Below are 25,587 nucleotides of genomic sequence, written 5' to 3'. Positions count from 1 at the left end.
TGCAACTGGCAATAAGCTCCACTTTCGACTAACTTTCTGCTATGTGCGGAAATACTGGCACGGGAGAGGAGTAAAGTTGTTCGAAATTAAATTAACGATATGTAATGATTTATTTAAATCTTACTCGATTTCGATATTGTCAATTGACTGACAAACTGACGGATATAAAATTCTTCGGTTGAGAAAATGATGATTCTTCGATAGACAAAACTATTTAATTGAAGAACGGTAATTAATCAATAATATTCGATAGACGAACGAACGATAATAATTATTATTACTCGATAGACGAACGGTAATTATTCTCATACTGACTTCTCTGAGTCGCTACATTTATATCCGTCGGAGATGAGAAAACGTCGGAGTCTTTCTTTTGAAAATGTTCGGGAAGATCCTCAACGTTTGTTCAACTGCCAACTTTGTTTGTTTAAATTGTCTTAATATCGTTGTAGAAACATAATTAGGTAAATATAAAAACATGGTTAGATAAGTTATAGCTTTTAGCGGCTTTAACTACCTTTCACTTCAAATACTGTAAGCATGATTTCAAATAAACACTTTAAATTACTTTGATTTGAAAGAAATCAATTTTACTCTCGCGCTACGAATCGCGCGGGTCGCTGGACGTGACAATTAACATTAGTAAAAGAGACCTGTTTCCTTTTGACGAATACAAAAGTCACATTTTTGTAGAAAACTGCGATAGTCAACGCACACGATATATATTCTTGCGTAGAACGACGTGACGCTAATTAATAAAATTAAATAGTCCCCCTTCGATTGTATTAGGTTGTCCGAAAACTTTTTTCCGTTTTATAAGGAAATAATAGACACACAATGTTTTTTGTTTTATATTAGTTTATTGAATTATGCATGAACGTAAAAATAGAATTCCTAATTCAATAAAATAATACAAAACAAATTCTTGTTCATCTGTTATCATCTTATGAAACGAAAGAAACTTTTCGGACACCCTAATATTGCTACAAAATGCATCATAATTCTACAAAATAATGTTATTTCCATATAAAACGTAAGACACTTTTATGGACAGCCTAATGGATCGTTTAAAAATTGTTCGTAATTGAATCTGACAGATTACATATTCTACTCTTTCAAAATCCCTATCTTACCCTACAGTTTCGAAAGCAGTTGCTCGAAATAAATTTAGAATCGTTTGATAAAGAGCTTAGGAAGAAGTTTCCTAGAATAGCAATTAAAAGAACCGAGGATACGCTCAAGTAGAACGAGACCACCATAGATCAGACTCGCCGCACAAGGAGTGTACGCGACGTTCGACCGTGTTCACAGCCAACAAACGTGTTTCATCGATAAAAGCAACGGATCCGATGTAGCTTTCGACTGTTAGCTCGTTATCGAACCACAGTTTTCTGCTAAATTTGTCCTCGTCCCCCGTGTTTTTCATCCCAGAGCGCATTCTTTATCGACTCTTCCCATCCTTGGTTTCTTCGCGCACCACTATGGGACTCGTCTTCACACTTCCACGTTCTTTGTGTCATTCACCGGTGATCCGTCGATTTCATTTTACGTGCACGGCAAATCGTGAGAATTAACGTTACTTTGCAACCAGGATACCGCTCTATTACGGCGGAATGTGTTAGGAACTGTGGCTAAGTAAAATGTAGCTGCGACACAACTTGGGAAAAGTTGACTTGTCAACGCTTTCGGTACAATACTCGCAAGTTTTAAAGAAACTTGAGAATGACCACGAATTAGCAAGCGTTCATGAACAACGCCCAAGGGAAGTAGCAGCCGTTGACTGGCAAATTAACCAGAAGCAACTCGCTACGTCTGGTTGACATTTCGAATTTAAAAAACAAATAAGCTTCTCAGATTGCTTCGCGCAGCGTTTAAACGACATCCAGCGAAATGTTGATCTTCGCCCTTTCACTTACATTACAATTTCTTCGGGATAAGCAACTTCCACCCTGAACTGTTGCCGACAGAAGCTAAACCGAATGACAGATCTCTAGCGATCAGAAGGCAATTCAAGATTTTCATCGATTGCGAGTTGCTTTTTGTCAGTTTGTTCAAATGGCTGGAAAGCGGAGCCTCTTTCTTCCAACGTTGATGGAATATTTTCCAGGAGATCTCCCCTTCGAATACGAAGTTTGCGTGATGAATCTCGAAAATGGCTCGCGTGCGCGCTTGCAAAGGAGCTACTCTCCATGCTCTAATTATTCACTGGACGATTGATAATCGTCGAACCAGATACGATAACGACTGATCGTTGATTTACACGCGACGAAACAGCCGCTCCTTCGAATTATGCATCGTTGCCCCGCGTTTACCTCAACCCATCGAGCAGCTACCATTTAATTTATTCGATCGAGCCAGTCAACCAGCTTTAAATTCCATTAATCGCAGCCCATAACAGGATGCATAATGTTCGAGCCAGTGTTCTCCGATGACGTTTCTCGATTGTACCAACTCGCTGTAGCTTCCTCTTCATCATCGATCCTCTTTGGAACGCGAATTGTAACTTTGTTTCCTTCACAGTTAATTCACAGTCCGGTGAAAAAGTAACGCTATCGAAGAAACGATACGAGCGAAAACACACACATATTAGTATCGTTCTACCGTCTGTAACAACGTCTCTGCAAGTTTCAATATGTTCGTATTATCAAACTGATTTAAGATCGTAATAAAATCTGCGCGAAACTAAAGTTTCCCTTTTCGGACGCACGAAAATACGTAATCCATGACATTTGCTCCGCGAGTGAGACGTCAACTTGCAACTTTCCCTTGCTGTCTCTTTGAAAGGTATGCCACGCTTGACAACTGTGAAGCGGCTGAATTTTTCTAACACCGCTGTGTACGGTGCTTTATGTCCTGGCTACATCGCTAGGTGACCCCTCTTAGATCTTTAATATCGCAATATCGTTCCCCAAGCGTGACTCCTGGATTGTTAAAAGCTCGTGTCGTGACATGTTACGAAAGGAGAAACGATTCGCTCGTGCCACGTCGAACCTCGACATCTTGTACGCCGTCTTGTTGCCTACGTGGCAATAATAAGCGCCACTCGTAACAGATAAGCATCAGGTCCTCCGATTTTTAGACGGCTGGTCATAAAGAATCGCGTAATTACAAGGGTGCCTCGATCAGATATTCACTACGATCAGAAATGCACGATGTTGGACGGTGACCGTTGAAAATTCGATTAAGGTCAAGAATAAATTTCCACGCTTCCCTGTCGATCCCCGCGCCTCGTCGCTTCGAAACGCCGTTCGGCGAATAAAAACGCGGCTTGATAACTGATGATTGGCGATCGCCCCCAGCGAATTACCTAATGCAAAGCTCTTTACGGAGCTACTCAGCGAGAAACCAATTAAGGTCGTCGATAAATCTGCCTCGCGTCCATGGATTTCGTTGCGTTCGAAATCCACCCCTAACTTTCAGCCACGTCCTATCCCCCAGTTAGGCGCGTGCTACACGCTTCGAGTTTCAGCTCTATCTTACCTGATCAATTATCTATAAATACAGCTGTGTCTCTGGAATTTTTTACGTCACAGGCGCGCTCTAATTTCTCCGTTCTACGTTCGCAAAAAGATGCCAAACGTACGATGTAAACGATAAATTTCGCACAGCCAACAGAAATTCTCTCGTACTTTCCTCGCTAATGAACTCGTGGCTAATAAACTCGACTATTAACGATGAAAGAATACGATTGCAAAACCGACTCGAAGGATGCGGTTGAGTTAGCTCGCCAGTCGTTTGCATCGCGTTTCAACCAACTTCTCCGAATTCAGTTACATACGGATACTAGTTCTTGTAATCTAATCACTTAATCGGACCGTAATACGCTCGAGTATCTAAATATAGGTTAACTAATCAACCTGAGGCAAACTCTTGTTGCTATTTAACTACTGGCGCGATCATAAACCTTGAAATTTTATGGAGACGCTTATGTGCAACACTTACTCGGTCTGATTGTCCTCGAAGGTGAGCGAGCCCTCCGTGTGCATGTATTGCTTGGTAGGCTTGGCCGTTCCTTCGATGGTGCGATAGGGGATGGTCACACGACCCCTGGCACCGCTGTATCTCACCACTCGCAAAGGAAACTGTCCAACGCTTTCCACCAGCTCGATGTCTCTTTCGGGGAAGCCGAACACGCCGCTGTGATCGTCGTCGAGGATCATCACGGTCGCCAAGCTAGGTGACACCAGCATGGCAGGCTGCGACGCGTTGCTCAATCTGTAACATCATCGTCGTCGTTGTTAGCGTCTTAGTATCGTGAGGAATCTGGAGACGTTCAAAGTTTCCATGTTCGTGTGTATCTCGACTAATTTCCACGGATACTAACATATACTTGAAATGAAACGCATTTAATCTTGTCGTTTGATCTTTCGGTATAAAGATCAAATCAGTGAAACCAACGATTAATAGGAATTGATACCAACATGGATAAAAGATAGGTTGAAAGTGCATGATAGTTAGTCTTGCAAAGTTAAGCCACGTTAAATGTATCCGTCCGATGTTGGGACGTTGAAAGGATGAGATTTTTGTTTCTACAATAGCCGTGTTCGTGTAAAGTTTCTAGAAAGGAATGTGCAATTATAGCGATATTAATTTTAACAGAATATTTGAGCCCACTTACTGGACCGAGGAATAAACACGTTCTTCCATCGCAACTTTGAAAATGCGATGAAGACGTGAAATTCGTGATCAAATTGCACCAAGTATTCAAATAGTTGTAGATGGTAATAGCGTGGTAAAATATTCCTATCGTATTTACTAAATCATTGAACGCCGGACTGGGTTTCAGAACTGTTTCGGACCGATTGTTCCGCCATAGACATTCGTCATCGCGATGCATCGCGTCGTAACATAGTTCGCAATGGAACGTTTCCGCCGATCAAACCGGCCCATCTAAGCTAATTGCTTTTCTTCCGAGAGCAAACTTCGGATGGAGTCGGTCAGATAAGCGAGACTCGAAATAACTTGGAACCCGGCTGCACGAGTTCCGCTGGAGCTTAATGTACCGCGTTTCTTCGCTTCATCGGCAACAGGGGAGGAATTCTAGCGCTCGTGCAGCCTCGTTTCCCCTCCTTTCCCCGTGGCCTGTGGCATGAACATGTAATCGAGAACTAGTCCTGAACTGGTATCTGAACGTATGAATTCGCCATAGACTCGAAATTCTCTGTCCGTAATTACTCTCTCTTTCTCTCTCTCTCTCTCTCTCTCTCTCTGTCCCCGATCAGGGCCTTCGTTCTAACGATCGCCGCAGCGAAATAGAAGCAACACCGTGCAACGTTTCGCTCGTTATCGAGGCCTGTCCATCTTGTTCAACGGCAACACGAACGCCGAGAAAATAAATTTTCCCGCTGTGACCGCCGTTTCTCTGGCGAGAAAGCTCGCGCGTGTCGCCAGATCGACCAAGATTATCGCGAAGTTAAGAAAATCGTTAGGACTGGCAGGATTCCTTGAAAATCGTCGTGTTTGTGCCCGTTTGCGCTGGCCCGATCTACGCCGATTTCGACCCTCGATGTTATCGGGTTTCCTTGATAGCGACGCTAAACGCGCGGTAGATGTTGAACTTCGTTGGCGCACGACGGAAGTAAGAAGTTCTAAAAGCCTTCTAAGAACGAGAAATACAAAACGAGGGATGGTTCGAGTGTCTCGAGCAACCATTCCAGAAATATTTTCCTTAAACTGTGACGGAATTCCGGACTGCCGTGAAGCAAGTACAGGGGCACTTACAGACAACCTTATTAAGGTTCGTTAGAGCCATAAACGATTATTATTCGCTATGAAACTTACAGAGGGATAGATATAGGATAGATATAAGGCTGTATAAACGGAAGTGTAGCGATTCTAATTCCGCGAACTAATGGCTGACCTACCAGCAATTCCGCTAAAGCGATTCTCCAAAGACCGGTTAGAAAACTTAGGAAAGATCGTTTCGCTTCCATTTCTCAACTCTCAACGCGAGGCGAGCGTCGACGGAATTGACGGAATCTTCGAAGCGTACTTTAGCCGGAAACAATTCCCATCCAGTTGACAATCTCGAACGCGATTACCTCGGAATACGAGCAAGAACGCTCTCATAGCGTTACCATCTAAACGTTTGACTATCGAAGATAGAACGAGTCTCGACTGCATGAGAACGTTCGAGCGGGACGTTCGAGCGATCCACCATGCAACGAGCACACTTATGAGTTTTAATCAGGACGTTGCTACCAACATCATCATCAAATAAAAATTGTAGAAGTTACATTTTACGTTTTACATTGATGAACGATGAGTTACGTTGTACATTTTCTGTCATACGCAATTTTGTTATAAATGCAATTTTTAAATTCCCAATATTTCTCTTCTATTTGATTTTCAGGCTAAACACGTATCTCTCTGTAATTGTATTTGCCATTTCGTAATTGTAGAAATATCGTTCGTGAACATTAAAAAATATTAAAAACCTGACGATATCGTGTCTTGATAGCTATATCTTTGGCTTCTACAAACCTGGTCAACTATATTTTTAGACAACATAGGTTTTTTTTCACTTTTACCTATTTTATTTTTGAATATTTCTTTTCGCTCATAAAGTAACCTGCTGTTAGTACGCGTCATCGTAGACACCTACACGGTCATTCGAATCTAGAACATCGTGGTTTCCGCTAGATGTTGGACTCTTAACTATCGCACGACTAATCGACAAAATTCCAAGAATTCGTGCGTCCTACTTTTAAGACCGCGCGATGGAGGTAGTTTCGAGAGAGAGAGACATTTTTGTCGCTCTTAATCCAACTAGCTGGTACTTGTGCCGAGTACTGCGGTGCATCGCTGCCGTATTCCAGTTGCCATTTTCGCGCGGTTCTCGTCTCTTCGTTGGATAAAAAGCCGAGTATCCGCGAGAAGAACACGAGTGCCTCGTAACGAACTCGAAGATTCTGCGAGCGACCGCGACCCCCGAGAGTAAATGGAATTTTTTCGTCGACGGCGTTCACGTCCCACGAGTTCTCCAAAATAGCGGCCGACCTCGAGAACTCTCGTGCGCGTTCATTTATGATCTGTCAAAGGTTGTTCGTCGCGACGATTAATCGACGAATCGACGCTAATTGACGTACGGACGTGCGTTGGCGTCGGTGTTGGCGTCGATGAAACCGCGAGCAGACAACCGGTCCCTTTGTGCGCGGAGTTTAAGCGGTAATGTAATAGCGCGCGCCATCCGGACCGAAGTTAATTGAAAGATGCGCTGCCGGCGATTATCAATTCGCTATCGCGACTAGATCGTCGACCGACAGACGCCCTCGAGTGTACGTCTGGTATGGAATCCGCTTCCTGTTTTTCACGGGACAAATGGGGTGTCCTGGTTGCTCTTCCGCGAACGCTGATCGAATCTCGTCGACTACATTTCTCGTGGAACAGTCACAATCGAATGTTTAGAAACGTGTTGTAATTTTTCCTTATGATCGTTCGAACAGTCGAACAATTGGCAAGAGACGCGACGTCTGACGTTAGGTGTAATAGACATAGTGTATATGGAAAAGCTTAATACCAGCTTTAATAATCTCAAGTTGACTCGCGTCCAAACAGAAAGTCAGCGTGTTTTCTTCGCAAACGTGCGGAAGGAACGATATCCAGCCTGGACGTTAGCGTAGATAAGTTTGTCAAATTGTCGTGACACCTTGCTCGATAAAATTCGATATGTCTGCATTCATAAATAAAATAGCAACGAGTTAGAATCGTACGTGTCTGGAACTTGATCCTGTCTGCGATCGATTCACGCGGCCTTCGTAACAACGTCGTCGTATAAAAAGCAAACGAGTTCTCTAAGACTTTCGTCTGGATCGTCTTGTGGAAAGGACGAAATCGGTCTAATCCTCTAATCCCCGAGTCATAGAAACAAAAGGAACAACCGAGCAATCTCGTCGCTCGTTACTCCCTGATGATCCTTGCAACAATGTACATCCAAGTTCCTTTTATTTATCTCCATCCTGGCTGGATATTGTACCTCGACCTCGGTCCAGTTTCATCACGGTGTAACAGCGGCGAAAAAGGAAAACGTTTTCCAGAGTTCGATGTATACATTTCACGGAAACAATGAAACATTTTGTAATATTTCTCTCGTTCGTTTTTCCACGTCGCGTAGCTGAACGATTTTTCAAGGTCCGACATGTTTGACAAAAACGCGCTGTCCCATTGTTCCTTTGATTCCTCGTTTCTCCGCTTCCCGGATGAGCACATTCAGCGGTTGCAGGCAATTCATCGTTGTACGTTGGTCGACCAACCAAAAGTTTTACCTTCTTGCGACATTGCGTTCGTCCTTGCCCCGCCCTAATCGACTATCATTCCTACCCTTGAAATTTCCTTCGTGTTTTACTTTTTGACGTTAACGCGTTGATCGCCACGATGATTGATCGATGCTACTAAATCTTTTGTTACGATTAAAATAATGAAATTCATTTCATCGAGTAAATAATTATCAACGATGACATTGTCGGATAAAGTACGCTATATTATTTTGCAAAAATTAAACATTATGGTTTAGTATATCTCGATCTAGCGAGGTAAATAAAATTCACGTGACAGTCAACGGATTAATACGGACAAACGTGATAAGTAAACTGCGGATTTTATGGGAATTTGTCTATAGGAGAACAGATCTAATTCGTAGGAAATCATTTTGCAGCTTCCAACAAATATCACTCCGTAGCTTTCATATACATGTTCAAATTCGTTCCAAATTTAACCAATATGATATTAGGTGTTTCATCGAAGTGCTCTCGAAATTTCAAAATATTTCATGCAACGCATATGACGTGTTCGTAAGAAGCTCCTGCAAGTGTTCAAATACTTTCGTGAACCGCTGTAAATGACACGAACAATCCTACTTTAATAGAGATGACGTAAACTGCTACTTATGAATCACGAGTAATTCGATCACGTTTGTTCCCAATCACAATTATACTTTCTACAGCGATCCGTGATTTCTCGCGATCGCGTCTAATTGACAGAGACCATAAGTGTTCTTTACATTGTATATTAACAATATCAAACGAATACTAGGATTTTGAAATCGAAGGGAAATATATCTTACTCTTCGACAGACTGATATCGTTATGACGACAAACATAAAGAGAAGAACATTGAATTATTTTCTAGTTTCGTTATTGAATAAAATAAATTTACATGGAGATACTTTCACGCGAACCTTGTCGAATTATTTTATAGCAAAAAAATACAGAATTACGATCAGCCAACGATCAGACACAGTCAGCCAATTCACTCAAAATGAAAGGATCACCGCGTCGTGACCGAAGTTAGATTACGACCGTGATCGTGATTCTGCGAATCACCGTTCATGATTTTTCACGCCATGTCCTATATCTCACTACAGTTGTAATGCTGTGCAAGTTCAAGCGGATCCGAGAGGACGGACACGTGATCGGTCAATCGGTTGCGAACCTTTCGCACACCAACGACTTGCCGCCCTGCCACCTTTCATCCGACCGATTATCTCTGGAAAGCTTAATGCGATTTCGAGTCACTGATTCGTCTCTAGCTTTAATAGACAGCTAGCGTGTGCCACAGGGACACTCGTTCGAGTTTCCGCGTCGTCATTGACCGTGGCAATAAAGCTAGAGGTACGTGTACTTCCGCAGTCCGATCTCTACGCGTCCTTGATCTTCTCCTCTGAATATCTTTGCCGCTCGTTCGACCGACATTTCCGGGATGGAAGTTGTCCCTCTCGCTTTTCCTCTCGCGTTGTTCCGCGAATCGCAGACGAGACAGATGAAATTCTCAGGTACCGCGAACACGAAACTGCTTCGTCGCGGTTGCTACTTGATGCCGTGTTTGTTTCGATCTTATCTACTAAATAAGTATCACAGGCTGTGGAATCTTTCATAGGTGAAACTTCAGTACATGCGAATATCCTTCGAATATTATGGTTTTGTACTTTTTAACTCCGCTTGTTATTAATCTTGTAATTTAAAGAAGACTCGTAGGAGAAACTTTTACCCGCGATAGTCGTTGAAGATTCGCAGCGGTGAACGACGAAGAAACGACCCGAAGAGAAAGTCGTGTGTTTTTCGAAGAATATTCATCGGAGCGAGGATCGATAGGATATCTAAACTCGTTAAAATTTCTGACAGTTTACATTGCCTTATCGTCGAGAACGTCCGCGGAGGCGAGTAAAGGCCCGTGTCTGCTAAGTTGGCGAAACTTCGCCCGTTATTACCGAGGCGATATTAGCATTTGCCAAACAGATGCCTGGAATCGCAAAGTTCTGATCGGAGTACGAACGAAGGAAATCCTTGCTAAATTTCAACGAAAACAAAAACGGAGTGACGTTAAAGCGAGTGGCGGTTCGCGTACACTCGTCGAAACAATGGTGAATATAGTGTTCGAGTGATGAAATGGGCGGGAAAAAAGAAGAAGACAGCTGTACCTGATGTAGAAATGCTCGTCCTCTTCGAACAGCTCGTCGTCGATGACGGAGAGCTTGATGGTCTTCCTGGTCTCGCCCGGATCGAAGGTCAGAGTGCCCTTGGCGCTGATGTAATCGGAACCTGCCTCGGCCGAGCCATCTTCGGTGCAGTAATCGACGGTGCACGGTTTGGTTAGGTCACCGCCGACTCTGGTCACTCCCACCTCGAAGGTACCGACGTTTTCCATCACGGTGTAGTGGCCAGGTTCGAAGAAGATTCTCATGGCGTTCACGTTCTCGATGTCGATACTCTCCGCCTCTTGCCTTTGCAGCTCGGCCTTGACCTCGCTCAGGTCGCTCTGCGCCCTTTCGCTGATCTTCTTGCTCAGATTTCCTGCGCCAACCATCTTCCTAGTTGCCTGTACCCTGTAGAACGCTCTGCTCTTCGGTCCCTTTCCGAGCACCTCTTCGTGTGCCATCACTTCCAATTGTTCCAGCGGCAAAGTGGGATGTTTCCTTCTTAGTTCTCTCAGAGTGTTGATGTAATCCCTTCTTGTCTGCTCGAACTCCTTTGCTTCGGGCGTGTCGGCGTCCGTCATGTTGTGGAAGTTGTCCTGCTGAGGTTTAATCTCGAGCTCCACCCCACCGTCCGAATCACCGGCCTCGGCCTGCACGATCACTCCTCTCTTGTTCATCCGGTAGCCTTTGTGTAGATACTTGTAGATGAGCAGACGTCGATCGGCCACGTAGGCCGTAAGAACCGTGGCTGGGAAGAATGAAAAGGTAAGGATACCTTCCCAAACTTCGAGCACGCCAGGGCTGGAAACCGCCAGGATCACGTACAGCCAAACGTAAGCGAAGATGCTCCACGTGGCGGTCACGAAGAACACTCTCAGGTGCTTGATTTTCCTGGTCTCGCCGTTTGGTATCACGAACACGCACAGCGAGATAATGACGAAGAGATTGTAAGCAGCCGAGCCGACGATCGTGCCCGGCCCTAATTCTCCAGCCTGGAAGTTTTTCGCCCAGATCTCGATGATCGACAAGAGGATCTCCGGCGCGCTGCTACCCAGCGCCATCAACGTCAAATTCGCCACGGTCTCGTTCCACACCCGCACCACCACGATCTGCGGCTCCTTACCCTGGCGGCGAACCACCAGTTCCTTTTCCTTCGATGTGATCACCTCGATCGCCGCCATGAAACGATCGCTGATTATCGACACGCCGATGAACAGGTACAACAGCAGAAGAAAGTAGACAAATCCGCGGAAGATCACGTCGGAGAGGTAGAGGTTCTCCAGCGGTCCCCATAACGGCACCACTAGACCGGGCTCGCACCGGACCGAATAATTTCCCGACATCTTTCTTCCGACTATCTCTTATGCTTTTCCTTCTCTCCCGTACGACGGAAGCGCCTCGACCAACCCCGATTTGATTCAAGATCGAATCGCCGACCTCTGACCGCCGTGACACAAACGGCTAGAGCTGTCTCGAGCTTCGCTCCCAGAGGGTCAACAGCTTTCGACAATGACAAACGACTTTGATTCCGATCGTAGAGCGAACCGATCGCTCTCGTGCCGTATGATAACGGTGAATAGCCCCTCTGTCTATCCTTGCGATTTCGAGTGGAAGCCAACTGTCGACACTCGTGCAAACCCGCGTCTTCCCCCTAGCGGAGTTCTCACCACCGTTTCCCCATCGAAACGATATTTTCGGAGGTTCTCTTGTTCGCGGCTCTCTTTCCGCCTTTGCGTGCACTTAGGTACCTCCCTCTTTGGATCTCGCACTCTCCTCCACACGCACTTCACCCTCTTTCTCCGTTTTCGTGTTTCTTACTCCTCTCGAACCACGTTCCCCGTGACAGAAACCACGGACGTTTATCTTCCGATTTTCCGTGTATGTATGTACATGTACATGTGTGTATGTGTTGTGTGTGTGTGTATACAGCGTGTGCGAGTGTACGCGCGTATACGTGCCGATTATCCGACCGCAAACGAGAACTACCTGTCTAGGAACCGCGCGTGTCACCCTGACGAGCCGTGCGACATCGGTGGGTCGGAGAATCGGCTACCGAGGGAACCTGCCGATACCACCGCGGCAGCGAGCTCCCATCACGAAGAGGATCCTTCGAGCACGGGGCGACAGAACCGTACCGGGCCGTGTTCGAACGAACACTGAAAGAGGAGAGAGAGAAAGCGAGCAAGGAAGAGGAGAGCTGGGTGGGAGTAGAGTCTCTCGAGCTGCCTAGACGTGGCGGACCTCGCTTCCTCCCTCCTGTTCTAGCCATCGCTGCGTGTCACTCTAGCCCTCTCTCCCTCTCTCTCTCTCTCTTTCTCTCTTTTTTTCATCCCTTTCATTCGATTTTTCTTTCTCCAACGCAAACACGACGCACTCCGTTTATCTTTATCGGTCTCGCGTCGCGCTTCCACGATCGCGAACTCCCTTTTACTTTTTAGATCCTTGTCTTTCCCCTTTTTCCTTCTCTTCTTTCCCCATTCGCGATATCTCTTTCCCTCGCACACGCTCTGTAGCTGTCTTTCTCCGTCACTGGCAGTCGTTCTCCTTGTCACAGACGCTTCTCTGTCTCGCTCGTGGCGAAGCATCCCTGCCAGCATACCGGCTAAAGGGAGCGCATGCGTTTCCACCTATTCGACCACCCTCTTCCTCCACCCCAACTGACACCCCTGATCAGTAGGGACGCCTCCCACCCCGACATCTCGCTTCTCTAGGTGGCTTGGTCAACCTAGGCCAGATCTAACTGGATGGAACGCGCTCTTGCGTCGCGTAACACTTCCTTCTTCCACGCGATACTAATCTCTTTCTTCCTTTGTCTTTCTCTTTCCTCTCGTCGCATATTTTCCTCCCTCGTTGCTCCTCGAGTCCGAATCGAAACAGCGGCTGAATCAAACACGCGGCTTTATCATCGGCAGCTCCTTTGTCGTTCGTTTGAATAGCCCGCGTTGCGCTTTGCAACCTAAAATTCGCGAGGCAAAAGAAAAGCCAAAAGACGATGCTTTCCAGATAGTTTCACCCGCCCGTGATCCATTGATCTCTCACAACATCGTTCTTCGAAACCGATCGATGAATCGAATTCCGCTTGTCCGCTCGATCTTACGTGACCCTCGTAGCGGTAAGGAACGCGGATCTAGAAATTCCAATACCTATAGATGAGATAGACGAGCCAGTGTCAAGGTTTCCTCGACGAGATCGTCCGAGTTCCGTAAGCACAGCTTTCCTCTCTCCGCGCTCCAGCGATCGAAGGATCGTTGTTATCAGACAGCAGCTGTTTACGCATTCGTTTGTTTATCTTCGAGCGATACAACATGGAAACTTTGCAAGTATATTTTGCAGGTTTATATTCTTAAATCTAGCAGAACGTTTGATTTCAGTTGTAACAAGAAGCGGTGGAATATCAACGGTGGAAAAGTATTTTTCTATTGTAACTTTCAAAGTATCATAAGAATATCGATCTTTTGACGGAATTGCACCAGGTGACTAAATATTTGATAGCAATGGTTTCATGTGATTTCACGCTTCTAGATTCTAGACTCTAGATTGGACATTCGTGGTCGATGGTAATTCGCAGCTATCCAGCGATGTTTTTAAAGACAAACTTCGTCCAGTTTCTCGTTTCGTTTTCCCTTGCCATTCGACAATGTACGAGGAAAAAGAATCGCCTCCTTTTAACGGTCCATCGAACGAACGATTCTTAAGTAGAAAAACATTCCTTTCGTTTTTGCTGGCCCTTCTTTTAGCTCGTGAAACCTCGACACGCTCCGCACTCGTTCTAATGTATCTCGCTACAACTGATAAAAGGCACTCGGCAACGATGCTGAAGATCTACGGGTGGAGCAGGAAGGGCGCGTGATAAATACAGCGACGAAACATCACAGACGCTTATATCGCTCGATTCTTTCTTCTTTCCTCCCTTCGAGCTTCCCTGAACAACGATGAACTTGTATCGATACAATTGAGATCTTGCTGCGTCCACGAGGGAAACATTCTTCGTCGCTTCTTACGATCGTTCGTAATTTACACAAGACGAAGGTGGAGGCGTCAGAATTTCAGGATAGCGCTGTTTGCCAAGACTTTATTATCCCATTAAGGAGCGATCGATGATTTATCATAATGTTATACATTGGCTCACGAAGATATTTGGACATTTACCATGTACTATATAAATTCTATATATATTGCTTGTTCTATATATTTGAAACATTTTGAAATTTCATGAACACGATGATGATACCGAGTACATCGTACACAATGGTTAGAAGAAGTATTTGTGCTCTTATTTTCCAGTGAATTAGAAACCATGTCGATGCTTCATACGGAATAGAAAATCTTTTAAAACCTATTAATTGCAAGCTGCTACTCAGAGAGTTGGCCAGAAAACTCGGAAGAAACCATCCAACAGATTTACTCACGCACGGTCAATAACACGCGTACACACGCAGAACAGTGGTCGATTCTAGCGATCGTCGGTGGATGTGCCGAAATCGGCACGTGTTCAATAAAATTCAATTTTTCAAAAATGTAATTAATTGTATTAAATTATTCGAGACATTTATAAAAGATACATAAAAAAAAAGAAAGCTTTTTACGAGATTCTACGACGATAGCAAATTTCATATATCTACAGATAAGGAAAACAGAATTCGTTAACGCGAACTGATCGAGAAAATTGCAAATAAGATGGGCCGACTCGATGTTAGCCTTTAATGGATTAAGACGAAAGAAAATCAGTGTACGTTAATAGAACAAGCCCGGACACAGGAATATCCTTGGGAGAATATTTTGTGCGTCTGTGAAAAGACGAACAACGAAGGCGAAGCTGCATTGGCAATTTGACGAGAGTAAAACTACCTTTGATAATAAAAGTTGTACAAGACCGAGTGATTTGGTCCAGGAATTTCGAGTAACTTGCGATGAAATATTCGCTTGGCAGTCGTTTCCTTCCGAATGAAACTAAACAAAGTTGTTGTACGTTCGTGGAACAAGTCCTCGAATCTCTTGTTGCACCGATCGAGATCCTCGAGCATCGTCAAGACCATCCTATCGGTTATCGTTATCGGTTGAAAAAGGATCAATTTCAGCAAAACGAACCGCTCCAACGATCTTAAAGTTCGATAGGAATTTGATGACAAGCTCGTTAGAAGAATCCTTCGATCAAATCCAAGAGTAACAGGCTACTCTAACTCAAGGACGGTCGCTTAAATACCTCTCAGAAGACAAAAAGAATCTCTGGATCATTCTAACAAAGTTGATATCATAGCAGCTTATCATAGATATTCTTAATCGCAATCGTTGCATACGCTACCGATGACCTTGCTCGTTCTCGTAACAACCTCAGGTTGAGGATCAAATTTTCGTTAAGTAGCTCGATCGTTTCAATGTGAAATATCTATCATACGTGAAATCTAGCAGAAACATACAACATACGAGAAAATTGAGGATTTGTATTCTAGCGTTGTACTGTATTTTTATACTTAACTGTAGTGACTATAAGATAGTCCGTGACTATCGTCGCCATCTGGAAGGATGCAACGAAAACTGTTCAACGCATCTTCACCGAATCGATAATTTCCGATGAAAAAGATCGAAACTAAAACCATTGACCAAGAACAGAATAAACAATTACTAATAAACAATTGAGCAAATAGAGAGACACGGACGAAGTACAGAATAGACATAATACATAACAATATTGATTAAGTGCAGAATGATACCTAACATCTACTATTTCTTGATTTTTGTAAGAATAAAAAGTTATATGAAGTGATCGAAAATGTGCGCGATATATAATGCAAACTATGTTTCCGATTTGATCTCTGCGTAAAAGAATGTTCATCTTCGAAATCATCCTTTTCCTTTTAATCGCAAGCTTCAACGCAACATGCCATGTTCGCTGTTTGAATCTTACAATCGAACTTTGTTTTAACGTTTTCATTTTTCTTTTTTTTTTTTTTCGATAAAATTGCGAAAAAGACGTATCATTGCAATTCGAAGAAACGTTTGAAAATTCTACGATATCGGGAAACCTTACAAGCCGATCCCTCGTTCATCTTTTCGACAATTTGTCCAACTGTACGATCTTACGCTTTGCTTCTACGATATTTCCATACATTTCTCGATTGCTATATGTACGTATACAAATTTTGGTAACTCGAAACAAGTAAGATACATACGCAAACGTGATTAACGTACTGCGAATATTTATTTCATATCAATCGTTTACAAAATACAAAGACGTTGTATTTGCAATGAAACAACAATAACGTTAATGTTCGAAGCATAACGGGAATGGTAACAAAAATGAAAAATGTAAATATGTCGACGAACCTTCTTCTTCTACATTTCTCCTTGTTGCTCGATTCTCGAATTTCAGTCGTGTGAAGAGTAGTGGCCCCGTTGAAAACCACGTAGAAACTCGCACGTGAAATCCTAAAAACCAAAGGAGCAACGTTTCAGAGACGCGCATAGGCAGCTGAACGAAATAATACAACGAAGAGGGAGCGTGTGATCGATACGAGACTTACCTCGAGATCATCTGGTACAGTATACGAAACGTAGATGGGAAGATATATCGGCATCGAGATCGTTAGTTTTCGTCAGAATCTATTGAGAATTCTTCTGAACTCTCGGTCAATATTGTGTTGCTCTCCACGCTAGGCAGCACAAGTTCTCTCGTGTGTACCGTTAACATGTTGAACTTGAAGAACGAGAAAGGATTGTCCTGAAGATGCAATATAAGCTGTATTTCCAAACACTTATCCGTAAAAAGATCATCGATGTTCACGATACTGTTATTTTTCAGCAACAGATTCCACTCAAAGGATTTTTTATGGTAAATTAGCATCATGGGAAGTACTTTGATGCGGTTATTCGATAAATCCAACCATTCTAGCGTCTCGATGAACTGCAACTTGTTCAAATTCGTCACTTCCTCGATGTAATTGTTGCTTAAATCCAAGCATCTTAAGCTATTCAACGAGTCCATATTCGGCACAACCTGCAGCAAATTATGACTCATGCAAAGTTTCTTCAGATTAGACAGTCCCCGGAAAACGTGTTCCGATACCGATCCTATGTAGTTATGGGATAGATCTATCGTTTGCACATGTATTGTGTCCTTGAATGTGTCGCTCTTTATGCTGTTGATATTGTTGCCGGACACGTTCAAAATATTCAACCACTCAATCCCTTTTAGCGACAGCGAGAACGAGTGCGAGCAATCTACACTGCACAATTCTGTTATTCTGTTCTCGTTCAGAAACAGAATTCTGATGTTAGCTGGAAGATTTCGAACCTGGCACGGGCAATTGTTCTTTTCCAACAGAAGGATCTCCATGGTTTCCGGTATATTATCGAGGAAATTGAACGATCCAATGTAATTTTCCGACAAGTCCAATTTCCTTAGTCTAGGCGTGAACTTGAGAAGGGGAACTTCGAATTGAGAAATACTGTCACCTCTTAACGACAAGATTTCCAGATTCGGTAAATATCCAAATGTGTTTGAGATATGGTATTCACCGCTGTACTTGTTTTTCCACCTGTTATTGTTTATAGTCAGAATTCGCAATGTTGCGTGGTAATGGAGCCACGGCAATTCTTCGAGAGATATTTTGTTGCCGGAGATGCTCAAAATTTCTAGTCCTTCCATCAGGTTGAACGCTTTATCAGAAATGTCCGCGATTTCGTTGTTGTCGAGATACAACTCCCTTATGTCCGAGGTATTAGCGAAAACGTCTCCGATTCTTGTCAGGCCTGTATTGTTAAAGTTCAGAATGGTTCTAGGAATGCAGACTTTCGCGTGATGTTTGCAGAGCAACATATCTTCCTTTGCACCCGCAAATATTGCAAATGCTACTTGCGAGCTGAAGAAAACCGGAAGTAAGATCCTCCACTGCACGAACAACATCTGCAAACGTTAATACGAGGTAGAGGATTCGCTGGCTTTCAAAAGTCAATTGAAAGAGGAGGTTGGCGATCGATTTTCTACTTTTTTTTCTATTATTCGGAAGATGAGCTTACCTTTTAAGAAGCGACAGCCGAGGAAAAAAGAAACGATCTTCTAAACAACCGACTGCTGCAACGAACAACGTTCTATTCTCTACTTCAATGCGTATCAGCAACTTAGCACCTTCTGTTCTCAACATTTTAATTCGCTGCTTTATAAAGAAGCGATAATCATGCAATTCAACACTGTAGGGACTGCAGGACTGTAACCGAGCTTCCAGAGGACCCTGTTCTACGCGCAGATCGCCACGTGGCGCTTCCTCTTCTCCCTTTATTATTCGTTACGTAGATCGCGGAAGTTTAAACAAATTTTTATAAGAAAGAATTAAATATCAAATAAATGGGACAGAAGTATGTTTTAGAAACGTATTTTCTACCTTGCATATTTATTACATATACAGTATTTGTCTGGAAATTAGATCATTTGTTTATCGTAGCTTGTTCAATCCTTGCTTCTTATAGACTATAACGACTAGCATGTGACTAATTTGTTGTTATGAGTAAAACTATTGCTGCAATATCGGCGATCGAAATACATATGTGTAAGTGTGTGCCACTGTTGTGCGATAGGCGGTTAGAGGCGATAGGAGTTTAGAAGATAGAACCGATTTTATTGCAGTGACATCTAAGACGAAAGCTACTGTAAAATATACTAACGGAATTACATTAAAATTTCAATTGATTAGATAATTTCTCCCGTACAATATATACTTCTGATACATTTTGCGTATTTACTATATGTTTGCTAGATGTCACTTCTACGTGAACTTTAGCAGTCTATTCGTGGAATGTAGATGGAAATGTAAAAAGAAGAAGAAAAAGAGCATTTGATACAATTAACATTCGCTTCGCGAGTTTCTCGCGTCTCATCCTCTGATCTTCGACTTGATCTTCCATGAAACAGTATGGGCAAGAATCTCGAACCGATTCGAATCGTTCAGTTTGAAAAAGAAAGGAAAGATAAAGAAGTGGAAAATTTTCTATTGACGAGATCACTGGGGAACAGCGTCCAAAAGATGCAAAAGATAAACTGCTACATTTCGGAAGTCGATTAGAAAGTCGCAGGGCGATGAGTGCTGTTCGTTCGTTACTTTTTCGAACACGTTGCTGCGATCGCGCATGCATCGTCTCGCAAAAACTCCTTCCTTGCTCGGGTTACGAAGATATCTAACGCCGTAAGACATCTGAGTGACGACGGTGTATCGTTTTGGAATGCATCGTTGCAGATTTTATAATGCAATACTGTAACGACTGTAATCTAATGATAACTGCAACTACTCTTCAGTGAGCAGTGAAACGAAATACTGATGAGAACATATTTCTAGCGAATGAGTTAAGAGGCTGATGTGATAGTCGAAATCCAAGCGCTCTTTCGTAATGATGTTCAGGCAAATTGGAAGTTAGATAATCAACGAAAATCCGAACAGCTTGCAGAAATAGCGAATTTGAAGAAACACGTATATTGCGTTCGTGAATGAAATGTTAGCGCATTTGAAAATAAGGAAAAAATAAGGATAAACCAATTTATCGAATGTCGTAAAATATTATGGTAAAAGGAAAAAAAAAAAAAAGAAAAACTTCAACCATAGAGCTTTTCATCGAACGTATTCTCGTACTTTAACAATCTGTTTTCTAAAAAAAAAAAAAGTGGAAATCTCTTGTACTTTTGTCAAAATCATTCTCAAACGTTATCAAAACGTTTTCAAACGTTATTTATGATATTCATTATCGCTTGTTGAAAGTTTATCGTCATTTTCACCGATCATTCGATCGAGAGAGTTCTTAGCAACGAATCTTATAAATATTACGACGAAATATTGAATCAGGAAAATTATCTTCCGGATAAGATATCATATACATACGATAATTTTGCGTAATCCCTTAACGTGTAATGTTTGCGCAAACGTATGATAAGAAGGGAGAAATAAACTCATCAGGCTTGAGTTCTTCGAATTTATTCCAGCACTAAATAAGTAATCTTACTCTCGATATAATAATTACAATTGTTATTATATTATACTGCATGGTACCAATTATAATACTATTAAATTATAGAATAATAACATTTTTAAAGCACGTATATAGTACAATTATTTGGCACATATGATAATGTATTTAGATCTATATACGTGATATTATTATTTTTTATATACAATTCTTTCAAATAACTCATGTGAAAAATAGACATATGTTCTATACTTATAAAATTATTATACTGCAAATTTAGATATTTTAGCCTGTTCATGCCTTTGTGCCATTTCAGAGGCAATGATTTTAATTTATTATGAGATATGTCTAAATATTCTAACATTTTCAGATCCCACATCTCCATTACGTCGATGTTCTTTATCTCATTTCCGCGTAGATTCAACGTTTTTAAAGAACTTGACGTAACTATATCTGTAATATTACTAATTAAGTTATAATTTAACGACAATGTTTTCAAATTGTATAAGCGATCCACAGGAGGAATTGTTGTTAATTGATTGTTATCTAGATTCAAATTTTCTAATAAAATCGCGTGTTGGAACACGCTTATCGGTATGACATGAATTCGATTATGAGATAAATCTAACGATTCCAAGGATCGAATATTTAACTCAAATACATTAAACAACGAACAGTTAGATAAAGATAAAATTCTTAATTTTTGATAAATTGGATTTATCCAAAATTCCTCGAGAGGATTCTCATCCAGATACAATGTCTCGATGTTTCCAAGATCATCCATAATGAATTCACTAATTGAATTTCGTTCTAAGTATAGACTTCTCAAATTCGGTAAATAAGACATGGCAGTTTCGTTGACAATTTGAATGTACTGACTGTCGGATAAATAAATATTTTTTAACTTTGGAAATATTTCCATCCACAAAAGAGGAAATTCGTGATTTATTCCTCTCCAAGACAATGTATCAACGTTAGGACAACTTATTTTTGCCTGTCTTAAAACTGTTACATCGATAATTTCTGGTACAACTTGAAAATCCATAATTAATGTTTTCAAATTGTCGTGCTTTATCTCAAGATTATTGAAAGAAATGTAATTATACCCGAGATTTAGACACTTCAACAGAGGAGCTTCCGCGAATGCGTCTATTGGTATTTTTCGGATGCTATTGTTATGTAACGATATAGATTCTATTGCCTTGCTTTTCACCAGATCTTTAGGAATCTTTTCTAATCCCAGTCCGTGTAAATTAATGCTCTCTTCTTCAGAGCATTCGACGAAATTTTTATTACTTATCGCATTACGATACGTGATCCACGTGCGATCCGCATCCTTTTCCCAACTTATTTTCGGTATCGATTTTGTAATACTTATAAGCGTACTCAACAGTATAATGGTTTTCTGGAAAAAAAAAAAATAGAAAACATTTATGATAACAATAAGCAAGAATATGTTGCGCTGATACTTTACAGTACATATCGAAACGTGTGAACAGAGAGAAATAAAAACAGGTTACTTTGATGTATGACTATTTATTTGTTTTAAGAAATAACATGTAAAACGACAAAGAATGATTGAATGCGTACCATTATCAGAAGTTTCTTCTGTTTCTTCTGGCTGCAAACAAGAAATTACTGCAAATTTGCAGCTGCCTCCTCCTCTTATATCGATTGACAGTTGCGTCAGCTTATTCGAAATAATCGGAAATAATAAATAAATCGTCTATAAAGAGCATCGTTATCGTTTCAAACATTTCCTTTTTCGGATCTTCCTGTCGTCTTTCATGAATATGATCACTGTACATCCAGAACAAAGTATGCTTTCAAAGTTGTAACAAAGTATACGTTATTTCTTGCATCCCGAACTAATTCGACCGATTTTATACATTCTAGGAATAACTTCCGCAAAATATGTATTTGTCGCTCATCTTTTAGATGAGAATTGTCAAAGCAATCGATACATCTACGTGGCGTCAAAGATTTGAGTAATTGCATCGTTGAAATTCGTACAGATATCGAATACAGATATCGATAATAGATGAAATTCGAAGAGATATCGAAGGATAATTTCTCCCCTTTCCTAGACATACTGCAAAATTTATAATTAAAAGCTGAAACAGTATAAGATATTTTGCACGAGTTTTGCATGCCAAGAGAAGAAAGAAGAGGCAAGAATAAAGAGCAATATACAACGAGTCTTTTTATTAAGCAGTTACAATATGTTTATTTATACAGTAAAACCTGAAGCGTTTAACAATCACAACTTCTTAGATTACAAATCATTCAATACGTGGTCCTGTAGTAGATGTCCATACATCAAAACTGCACTCTATCTACCACCGAGTTGACATAGCACGTACATCTGACGGTCTATCAGATGTTACATTAAAGTTTAGATAAATCGTCATATTTACTGGTATCAGTTGAAATGAACTTCCATTAATGTACATAAGAGGGTTGCGTTCAAAGTGTAGATGTTGCACGGGCAAATTAGAAGTGTAAATCACTGATTCCAACAAGGCGAATTTATTCCCCGCCAAATCTAGATATCGCAACATTTTCATTGATTCACACCAACCTATTGGTAAATAACTTAATTGGTTGTCATTCAGATATAGCTCTTCTAACAGCACTTGGTTCTGAAACGCGTCCACCTGGATGCTCTCGATTTTATTATTGCTTAGAGATAAGATTTTTAAGCTTTGCAGATAGAAAAAGGTGTTAACCGCTAAATAACGTATGTTGTTGCGATTTACCGAGAGTTGAGTTATGTTTAATGTTGCTGTTATGGGAACATTATTCAACGAATTATTATCTAGTACAAGAATCTCTAAAGATTTCACTGATCTAAGCATATCGAAATTAAAAGCCGATAAAGAATTGCTAGAAAGGTTCAAATACCGAAGGTTGGACATTTTGTCAATTGCTTTATCGCTAATGAATGAGATCTTATTGTACGCTAGCGACAGTTTTTCCAACTTTTCCAGCCCTCTCAGATCAATACCCATATATGACTCAAGATTCTCAATTGAGTTATGATCTAACGTTAACGACAACAGATTTTCCATTTGTTTAAATGAAAATTGATAAATGTTGTTGTTACTCAGATCAAGATGCGTTAATGTGGAGGGCATATCTAGCGACAAGGAGTTTCTGGAATTTATTAGATTCTCTGATAGATCCAAATATTTCAGTTTTGGAAATGGATTTCTCTGTGACGATTCTAACTGGTCTATGTTAGCATGTCTTAAATTCAAATATTCAAGTTCAGGATACACGCCGTCTACGAGTGTTCTATACCTATTGTAGGTAGTTTGATTACTGAGATTTAGTATTTTCACGTTTGAAAGACTGCCGAAAGTGAATAAATCATCCGAAGAGATCTTATTATTACTGAGGTCAAGGAATTTCAAATTTGGCACGTTTTCGAAAACTCCATTCTTGAATGTAGGAATGTAACCTTTTATGGCGATACATTTTAGAGTAGGAGAAACAATATTGTTTTTATTAAACTCTGTAGAACTAGTAAAGTATAATGTTAAAATTTCGTTCTGGCAGATCTCGTTCACGATCGTTTCGTAGTCGATCGGAATAATATTTCCAACTACAATCAACGGCGAGAAAATTAATACTATCGACAGGACGATCGGCAGCTTCATCATGGGGAATTCCTAAAAGTAGAACATGTATGTTTAATCGTTTCTCTCGTGTACAGGAACAATTTATTGAAATCTTTTTCTTGTTAAAAATGAATAAAGGATATTAAAAGAGTGGGGATACGTTATTCATAGAAAATAATGTTGAAGTAAAATTGAAAGTAAATTGCTAATCGTAAGAAAGTAAGCAGGTGTTTTTTTTTTTTTTTTTTTAGAAGAATTTCGCTAAAATACAAAATATGTAATAAATGACAAGCATATTTTAAATTCAGCTACAGCTGAACAATGCGATATAACAATCTTTGCTATTTGAAAGAAAACGCGTGAATATTATCACATTACCAAACAATAGTTTCGTACCGTCCAGGACACCCTATAATTTCTTTTTTCTTTTCATCGACCAGATTGACTTTATAAATTACTAACGATAAATAAAATTACACATTCCTCTACTATCTTCTCTGTTGTCTTTGCAACGATGATCTCACTCTTAGATATTATATCGGCTGATAGATAAAATGAAGGAAGCTACAAGTTCTAATTTAACGTTATTTGCTAAACTGAAATAAATAATATTTTTCGTCTGAATAAGACAAGCGACAATAACTAAATTACTTCCCGTTTCTACGATAATTTAATTAACAAATTAGTTGCTAAATTGCTAGTTTCGAAGTTTACTACGTGATTGTCTCATTAGTACACACATACATATGTGTAGAAACTTCACTGTGTTAGTAATCTCTACAAAGTTATTTATTTATAATTTAAACAGGGAACGATGGTTATTTGGCGTGAACTTAATGCAGTAATGTCATATAACTAAGATAACTAAATTGATAATTCACAACTCAACTCACAACTTACAATTAGCAACTCACGACAAATCGGCAACTTACAACTTACAACTTAAAAACTTACAACTTACAACGACTCGACAACTCATGAATAACGATTAACCCGCAACTCGCTCGCTAATCACTCGCTAATTACTCGCTACTCACTCGCTATTGCAGCTACAACTCTCCCGTCACTCTAGTCGCAACTGACTAATGGATGCTTTTTATACCACGGCTTTGATATTCCCAACACACACATTTGTTCCACGGATGTGGATGACCCATGGTCAAGAACACCTTTTTTCAATTACCCAGTATCGTAAAGGAGCACGGGTATATGGCCCATCGGGATTTTCTAACTTTTCCGACCCGTCAGCACTTTTATTGTTTTTTGCCTATAGTTCATCGGGATTTTCCCGACGTTATACATACATATATATATATACATTTACACATGTCACCTGACTCATCATACGCGTATCTAAATTTCAAAAATACTTGTACAGCCTATAGTACAATGAATATAAAGAAGCAATCACGTAGAATATAGCTCGAGTTTATCTAATTGTGGGATAAATGTATATGCATAGATACATTGTATAATCTATAGATTTGTGTAGGAGAGAATAGTCTTTTTTTGCTATATACATCACTATACGATAATGTGAAAATCAAATTAGGCTGTTTAATCGCCAACGTTTACACACGTATGTATCTTTCTAAGGATTCCTTG

The 25,587-nt window shown here is 40.9% G+C and overlaps 3 protein-coding genes across 10 annotated transcripts in view; all 3 read right to left on the bottom strand.

Annotated features, from left to right (window-relative positions):
- Window positions 1-13,901, bottom strand: part of Calx (sodium/calcium exchanger 3) — a 121,476-nt gene extending 107,575 nt beyond the window's left edge. For 2 of the 3 annotated variants that reach the window (XR_011801103.1, XM_072013217.1), the window contains exons 1-2: window positions 10,415-13,900; window positions 3,943-4,215 (exon numbers count right to left, since the gene is read on the bottom strand). Coding sequence is in view for 1 of the 3 variants with exons in the window: in XM_072013217.1 (XP_071869318.1) it covers window positions 3,943-4,215; window positions 10,415-11,754 (1,613 nt within the window). In the remaining 2 variants the exon portion in view is untranslated. Of the gene's footprint in view, window positions 1-3,942; window positions 4,216-10,414 lie in introns of all 3 variants that reach the window. The other variant, XR_011801104.1, reaches the window with a different exon arrangement.
- A 2,690-nt stretch (window positions 13,902-16,591) lies between these two features.
- Window positions 16,592-18,956, bottom strand: LOC139991989 (uncharacterized). Its single transcript, XM_072012431.1, has 3 exons — window positions 18,428-18,956; window positions 16,933-18,314; window positions 16,592-16,837 (listed from the first exon to the last, which is right to left on the bottom strand). Exon 2 carries the CDS (start codon window positions 18,312-18,314, stop codon window positions 16,995-16,997), a length of 1,320 nt encoding a protein of 439 aa, XP_071868532.1. The 5' UTR covers window positions 18,428-18,956; the 3' UTR covers window positions 16,592-16,837; window positions 16,933-16,994.
- A 1,395-nt stretch (window positions 18,957-20,351) lies between these two features.
- Window positions 20,352-25,225, bottom strand: LOC139992299 (uncharacterized). Of its 6 annotated transcripts, none has more exons than XM_072013033.2 (3): window positions 24,944-25,225; window positions 21,950-24,033; window positions 20,352-21,764 (listed from the first exon to the last, which is right to left on the bottom strand). In XM_072013033.2, exons 1-2 carry the CDS (start codon window positions 24,959-24,961, stop codon window positions 22,696-22,698), a joined length of 1,356 nt encoding a protein of 451 aa, XP_071869134.1. In that variant the 5' UTR covers window positions 24,962-25,225; the 3' UTR covers window positions 20,352-21,764; window positions 21,950-22,695. The 6 variants fall into 6 exon arrangements, with proteins under 6 accessions (XP_071869134.1, XP_071869136.1, XP_071869138.1 ...); XM_072013035.2 differs by having other exon boundaries at window positions 24,937-25,223; XM_072013037.2 differs by having other exon boundaries at window positions 25,020-25,222.
- Between the last annotated feature and the right edge of the window lie 362 nt (window positions 25,226-25,587).

This window comes from Bombus fervidus, chromosome 11 (assembly GCF_041682495.2).
Source record: "Bombus fervidus isolate BK054 chromosome 11, iyBomFerv1, whole genome shotgun sequence".
Lineage (NCBI taxonomy): Eukaryota > Metazoa > Arthropoda > Insecta > Hymenoptera > Apidae > Bombus > Bombus fervidus.
Note: the sequence above shows the minus strand (reverse complement) of the source record. Positions and strands in the feature narration are given on the sequence as shown.

Bases quoted from the DNA above. Each gene is read 5' to 3' on its own strand.
- LOC139991989 (XM_072012431.1), bottom strand. From the start codon at position 18,314: ATGTTGTTCGTGCAGTGGAGGATCTTACTTCCGGTTTTCTTCAGCTCG.